The sequence below is a fragment of the Danio rerio genome, chromosome 19, assembly GCF_049306965.1.
Source record: "Danio rerio strain Tuebingen ecotype United States chromosome 19, GRCz12tu, whole genome shotgun sequence".
In the NCBI taxonomy this organism is placed as follows: Eukaryota; Metazoa; Chordata; class Actinopteri; order Cypriniformes; family Danionidae; genus Danio; species Danio rerio.
Genome location: NC_133194.1, coordinates 49,387,413 through 49,395,000, shown reverse-complemented (window position 1 = coordinate 49,395,000; position 7,588 = coordinate 49,387,413). Strand labels below are relative to the sequence as shown.

At 42.3% G+C, this 7,588-nt stretch overlaps 1 protein-coding gene across 5 annotated transcripts in view; it reads left to right on the top strand.

Annotated features, from left to right (window-relative positions):
• ext1b (exostosin glycosyltransferase 1b) overlaps positions 1–7,588 on the top strand; it is a 222,163-nt gene that overhangs the window by 125,636 nt on the left and 88,939 nt on the right. For all 5 annotated transcript variants that reach the window (XR_012394557.1, XR_012394556.1, XR_012394558.1 and 2 more), the window contains 3 exon segments: positions 1,623–1,716; positions 3,338–3,445; positions 6,269–6,388. Coding sequence is in view for 2 of the 5 variants with exons in the window: in NM_001012369.2 (NP_001012369.2) it covers positions 1,623–1,716; positions 3,338–3,445; positions 6,269–6,388 (322 nt within the window). In the remaining 3 variants the exon portion in view is untranslated.

The following is a 7,588-nucleotide window of genomic DNA, read 5'->3' as shown; positions in this document are numbered from 1 at the left end:
CGATGGTGTACGTGGTGTTAAATTTGACATATAGCTGCCACTTGCACGGTAGACAGCATCTGGCGATTATATGAAGGATTAAACAGAAGCTCTCGTGCTAGATGTGGCAAACAGTTACCTGAAAACTTCATCCCACAGACTTTTCATAGCGGACTTGAAGCCAATGGAAGTCTATTCACTCTTGGAAAAGTGTAGATGGTGGATTAACATTGAGCACATGATCACTAGTAAGATGTGTCATTATTTGTAACTTTAGATGTCATGGGTTCAAAAACAAAATCTGTCAGTGTTATCTTCATTCTCATCTTCAGCGCTTTACAGTTATTCGCAGTAGCAGCTCTCTCTGTCATTTGTTAGCCAGAAGGCATTGAATGAGTGATTGACAGCTGATATTTCAGTGCTAGAGCAGTGGTGGGCCAATAAGAAGAGCATGAAGGCGGGGCAAGCATTACTGACTTGGCTTTGTTTACTGCAGCAAGTTGTCATGACGACTGTTTTAACCCATTCCTGAGCGCTGCGTTTCACGTTTTAAGTGCAGAGATGCATTCTCCGTGATTGTCTTCCGAATCGGCGCATGAGGTGAACATTTTGCAGTAAAAACGTGTCGCACACAACAATTTTATACACTAGCAAAAATGCTCCCAACTATATTTTGAGGTTGCATAGATAAATTTCGGGCAGGTCTTAGCTGGTCAGGCTGGGAGATGACCAGTTAAAACCAGCTTAACCAGGTTTGGAGCCCAGCCAAAACTAGCTATGTCCAGCTTAAACCAGGCTGGAAATGGCCCAAACCCCTCTATAACCAGGCTGTTTTTTTTTTTCAGCAGGGAGAGGTTGCGCCCTTAGTGAAGTTGTAGTTACTGTCTGCTTATTAGCCGTCTGGTTAGAGAAAGTTCAGTTGTAAGGTCAGTCACATGCAGTGGTCAGCATGCTGGAAATGAGAAACGCATGACTCGCTTAATTACTCATGAATGATGTAAGACATATGATACTGAACAAACCAGACGGAAACATGGTGAATATATTCAGATATAATCAGATAAAATAAGACAAAATGACTAGTTGTTGAGCAGGACGCACAGCATTATAAAGGCTTTTATTTACAGTAAACGGTCTGCACAATCAAGCAATAGCAGCAGCTTTTAGCCAGTCACCATCATGCTAACGTGCAAGCGCAGCAGGTTTCCTGATTTTGGTGAAGATGTTGAGTAAATTCCGTTTACCGTGTTCTTAATGTTTTGTTTTTTCTTATTTCACGTCACATCATTTTTGTCCAATGGAAACAAGCATGTGTGGACGGCTGTTTTCCTCTTCTCTAACTGTTTTCATTGGTGAATTGTCAGCGTGTGTTATTTGCTCTTATGTTAGTTCCCTCAATTTAAATAACGGAAGAGCAATGCATAGAGAATGACTATTCAAATGTGTGAAAAAGGTTAAAACCGTTGATATGCAATTGTTCATGGTATGATAATCGTGCACGTTCAAATCGTGGTAGACCGTCATACCGGTATATTGTTACAACCCTACTGGAGACTGTAGTGTAGTGCTGATGGAGAAATGACACACAGTCACGGAGTGTGTTTGTGTCACTCATCTCTCTCTGTGTGTGTGTGTGTGTGCAGGTACGACTACCGTGAAATGCTGCACAACTCTACCTTCTGTCTGGTTCCTCGAGGACGACGCCTGGGATCCTTCCGCTTCCTGGAGGCTCTTCAGGTCAGCTCTTCCCTCATGATGAGAGCTCACTTTACTTTCATTCGTTTGTTTTCTTCTGTGCTGTCTGTCCGTCTTTTTCACTCACTTCAAATTCTGCTTCCTTCCTCTAAATCTTTCCAAGTATATTCTTCCTTTCTTCTTTCCTTCCTTATGTCCTTCCTTCCTTGCTTGCTTGCTTACTTACTTCCCTCCTTTACTTATTTCCTTGCTTGCTTACTTATTTCCTTCCTTCTATCCTCCCTTCATTCCTTATTTGCTTGTTTGTCTGCTTACTTTCTTACTTCCTTATTTGCTTCCTCCTTTCCTTCGTACCACCCTCCCTTCCCTCCTTCCTTTCTTACTTCCTTATTTGCTTCCTCCTTTCCTTCGTACCACCCTCCCTTCCTTCCTTCCTTTCTTACTTCCTTATTTCCTTCCTTTTTTCCTTACTTGCATCATTCCTTCCTCCCTTCCTTCCTTCTTGTCTTACTTCCTTCCTTACGTACTTCCTTACTTCCCGCTTTTCTTCCTTCCTTTCCTACTTATTTGCTTTTCTGCCTGCTTTCTTATTTCCTTATTTCCTTCCTCTTTTCCTTACTTACATAATTTCTTCCTCCCTTCCTTCCTTCCTGTCTTACTCCCCTCCTTACATCCTTCCTTACTTCCTACTTTACTTCCAACCTTGCTTGCTTGCTTCCTTCCTTCCTTCCTTGTTTCATTTCTTCCATCCTTCCTGATTAATTTGCTCGTTTGTCTGCTTACTTTCTTCCTTCCTTCCTTGCTTGCTTATTTCCTTCCTTTCTTTCTTACTTCCTTATTTCCTTCCTTCCCCCTTCCTACCTTCCTTACTTCCAACATTCCCTCCTCCCTTCCTCCCTCCCTCCCTTCTTATGTGTGTGTGTGTGTGTGTGTGTGTGTGCGTGCGTGTGTGCATGAGAGAGAGAGCATTTGCATATCTGCATGTGTGTGTGTGTGAGACTTTGTGTGTGCATGCATGGGTTTCGATGTACATGTGTATGTGTGTGCGTGTTGATACCCGTATTTGCATGATTGTATGCGTTTGTTTGTGTGTGTAGACATGTACATAACACATGCATCCACACACACACATATTCACACAACACACACACAGACTCATAAATATGCACATAGACACACAAGCGCAAGTGTGTGTGTGTGTGTGTGTCCACTCTCCCTGCAGCATGTGGTGCTCAGCTGACACCTTTATGACCTGATGATTGGCAGGTCCTCATTACGTCAAGCAGCCGTCTCTGACACACACACACACACACAGCAGCTGCTCGTCTCTGCACGTCTGCTGCACTTCAAAAGAGAACGCTTTCCTCTGCTCACACTCACACTGCTACACTGTTTTCCCAAGCACACATAGTTCTTCTGTCCTCCTTTGTGTTTAAGGTGTCAGTGTGTGTGTGAGATCTGTAGGTGTCTGAGCGCTGGACTCTTCACGTCAGTATCAGTAACGAGGCTAATGGCTCTTCTGGCATTCAGTGGAAGTGATTTAATATGCGGCCCATTGTTTGTTCTGTGTCGTATTCACCTGTGTGCATGTGTGTGTGTGTTGTCCTGTAATGAAAACACTGCCTTATGACTCACTGTGTGACTTTTGTGTGTGTGTGTGTAGGCAGCCTGTGTGCCGGTGATGCTGAGTAACGGTTGGGAGCTCCCCTTCTCGGAGGTCATCGACTGGAACACTGCTGCTGTGATCGGGGACGAGAGGCTCCTGCTGCAGGTCTGAACATCGCCAATGTTTAGCACAGATTTACCACAGTATCTGCTCTACCAAAACTGCCAGTGAGGAGGAAAGTGTCTCAGTTAGTGGCTGTTTGAGTGAAGGGATGGGTGAGACAATAGATTCATTGAGGCTTCGTGATTCTGAATCAATTCTCAGATGTTCAGAACTGATGCAGTGTTTAGATTAGATTGCGATGATGAGGACCTGTGCGGGCGTGAGCTAGAAACAGAAAAATAATAAGCGCTGGCAGATGAACAGCGTTGACGATGCGCAACCACTGAAGACATTTCTCAGCTCTGCTTTCTTTCATGTTTAAACTGTAAAGTTTCAGTATCAGAAGACGGAGCTTCAGAGTAGGGCTGCATCTGCCCTCGCAGTGCTTTATTTTTCTGCGATATGAATATCATTTCAGCAGATGGCTTCAATAGCAATCGCATAAATAAGGTAGAGCACAGGTGAAAGTGTAATGAGCAGCGGTTTGTTTTTCTGGAGAGTCAAACATTCATTCATTTTTCTTCTGGTTAGTCCCTTATTTTTTTAGGGGTCGCCACAGTGGAATGAACCGCCAACTGTTCCAGCATATATTTTACACAGCGGATGGCCTTCCAGCTGCAACCCAGTACTGGGAAACACTCATTCACACACACTCATACACTACAGCCAATTTAGTTAATCAATTCTCCTATAGCGCATGTGTTTGGACTGTGGGGGAAACCAGAGCACCCCAAGGTAACTCACGCCAACACGGGGAGAACATGCAAACTCCACACTGAAAGGCTAACTGATCCAGCTGGGACTCAAACTAGCGACCTTAATGCCATGAGGTGACAATGCTAACCACTGAGCCACCGTGCCGCCTCCGATACAGCAGTAATAGTGTAGTGTAAAATAACACTGTACGGTCTTCATTGCTGATAAACTATCGTCTCAAACTTGATCTCTATTAATGTCTTTTCTTAATCGTTAGCAGCCAAAATTAAAAATCAAAACTGAATTTTCGATTTATTGCACAGCCCTACCTGAAGTGCATTTGTTCACTTCAATTTTGACTCCAAATCCAGACCTCCATAGGTGAATAAAGTCGATTTCCGTTGATCATTTATGTGTGGTTGTGTTGTCAGCACATTCAACTAGGGCTGTGCAATTAATCGAAAATCCGATTATGAAACGATTCTGAAAAAGCATTAATCGAGATGAACGATTATTGCATCATATACCAGCCCCTTTCCATCTATTGCTCCTAAAAGCACGAAAGACCGCGTGCTTATGTGTATGCGGCACGCTCACAGCCAGAAGCATGCAGACAGTCAGCATTCGGTCTCATTCGCACACTGAAGCTGGAATTATACTTGCGCCTGGCACCGCATCACGCACCTCCGCTGACCGCGCGCGCACCTCGCGAAAAGGACGAGGCGCAGACATCTGAAGTCATCTTAATGTGACCGCTTTAATGGTCAAATAGGTGTCAAAACGCGGTGTTTAGTGATTATTCATAATAACCCTCATTTGCGTAATAAACAAACGAGTTGAGGATCAAGACACGTGAAAGAGAAACCATTAAAGAGACAGCGCGCGATGTTGTTTTTATCATTAATCAAACAAAACGAGAAAATCCCACTGCTCTTGACTGAAGGATTTTTGTAGCTAAAGTGTTTTTCTTACAGTAAGGATGCTTAAAGCACAGTTTAATTGTTAATTTATTTCTCTTTCCTTTGCAACTGTATGTATACATTGAAGTCAGAATTATTAACCCTCCTGAATATTACCAACCCTTTTCCTCCCCAATTTCTGTTTAATGGAAAGAAGTTTTTTTTTTTACTTATTTCTGAACTTAATAGTTTTGATATCTCATTTCTAATTACTGATTTGTTTGATCTTTACTATGATGACAGTACATAACATTTTTCTAGATATTTTTCTAAATACAAGCATTCAGATTAAAGTGCAATTCAAAGGCTTAATTAGGGTAATTAGGCAAGTCATTGTATAACAGTAGTTTCTTCTGCAGACAATCAAATAATATATTGCTTAAGGGGGCTAATAATATTGACCTTAAAATGGGTTTCAAAATATTTAAACCTGCTTTTATTCTAGCTAAAATAAAACAAATAAGACTTTCTTCAGAAGAAATATCAGAGGAAATACTGTTAAAATTCCTTGCTCTGCTAAGCATCATTTAAGAAATATTTACCAAAATAATCGTGATTATGATTTTTCCCAAAATCAAGCATCCCTACATTCAACTATGTTAGAACAAAGTTTTTAATAAGAATATTTCATTCATTGTGATTTTTTTAGAGTTAGAATTCCTGTCAGAAGAGCACTGTAATCTCTTGATCTTTTTACTTTTTGTAGATTTTTAAAGAGAGTAACGGAGCTGAATTTGTGAATATTTCAGGCTTGTTAAGCGTTGATGATAATTATACACAAATCTGCTAACTTCATTTGTTAACTTCCCACCGGGGCTCACTTTAAATAAATGTGCTGTTAAGATCTTTCTCAGAGAAAGTTCCTCCATTATTGTTCCCTGAGCTGTGGGAATGGGCTTTATAATGTTCAGCTTTCTGAAGGGAAAGAAGTTTCATGGCTGAGTTTATTGTTCCGCCCAGAGCCTGAATTGTTTTTAGTTTAAAGTTGTAAAAAATGAGAGTTATAATAGTGATGATGATGATGATAGTGCTCAATATGAACTGTACTTTGCCATTAAGTGAAATGTTAATATTTATGAACCAACAGTATAGTTTGGTTTGCTTATTTTTATGTTACTTTATTGTTGTAGTAATCATGATAATAATATCTCTTTCTCTCTCTGTCCTGCAGATCCCGTCCACTGTTCGCTCCATCCATCAGGACAAGATCCTGGCTCTCCGACAGCAGACGCAGTTCCTCTGGGAGGCCTATTTCTCTTCAGTGGAGAAGATCGTGCTCACCACTCTAGAAGTAAGAGATCAGACACACGCACACACACACACACACACACACACACACACGCACACCACTCTAGAACTAAAAGATCAGACACTCCGCACACCACTCTGGATGAGATCAGACAAACACACACCATTCTAGATGAAAGAGATCAGACTCACACAGACAGACAGATCATCAATCTATGGATGGTTGGATGGATGGACGGATGGATGGATGGATGGACCGATGGATGGGTGAAAGGATGGAGGGATTCATGGATGGATGGATGGATCAATAGATGGAAGGGTGGACTGATGGATGCTTGGATGGATGGATGGATGGATGGATAGATGGATGGACCAATGGATTGATGAAAGGATGGGTGAAGGGATGGATGAATAGATGGACTGGTGGATGGATGGATGGACCTATGGATGGACAGATAAATGGACTGGATGGATGGATGGGTGGGTGGAAGGATTGGTGGAAGGATAGATGGAAGGACGGATGGATGGACCAATGGACTGAACTGATGAACTGATGGATGGATGGACCGATGGATGGGTGAAAGGATGGATGGATCAATAGATGGATGGATGGATAAATGGATGGATGGACTGATGGATGGGTAAAAGGATGGAGGGATTCATGGATGGATGGATGGATGGATGGATGGATGGACCAATGGAAGGAAGGGTGGACTGATGGGTTGGTGAATTGATGGATAGGTAGATAGATTGATGGAAGGATGGGTGGAGAGATGGATGAATAGATGGACTGGTGGATGGATGGATGGACCTATGGATGGACAGATGGATGGACGGATGGATGGATGGATGGATTTACCAATGAATGGATGGACCGATTAATGGATGGCCTGATGGATGTCTGGATGGATTGATTGATTGATTGATTGATGGATGGATGGATGGATGGATGGATGGATGGACGAATGGATGGACGAATGGATGGACGGATGGATAGATGGATGGATGGATGGATGGATGGATTTACCAATGAATGGATGGACCGATTAATGGACGGCCTGATGGATGTCTGGATGGATTGATTGATTGATGGATGGATGGCCTGTTGGATGTGTGGAATTATGGATGTATGGATGGACTGATGGATGGAAGAATGCATGGATGATGGATGGTTTTTTTCAGCTTTTTTCCTCCTCTTCTAAACGAGTTAATGTATATAATAGGCAGGTAACTACGCAGCTAG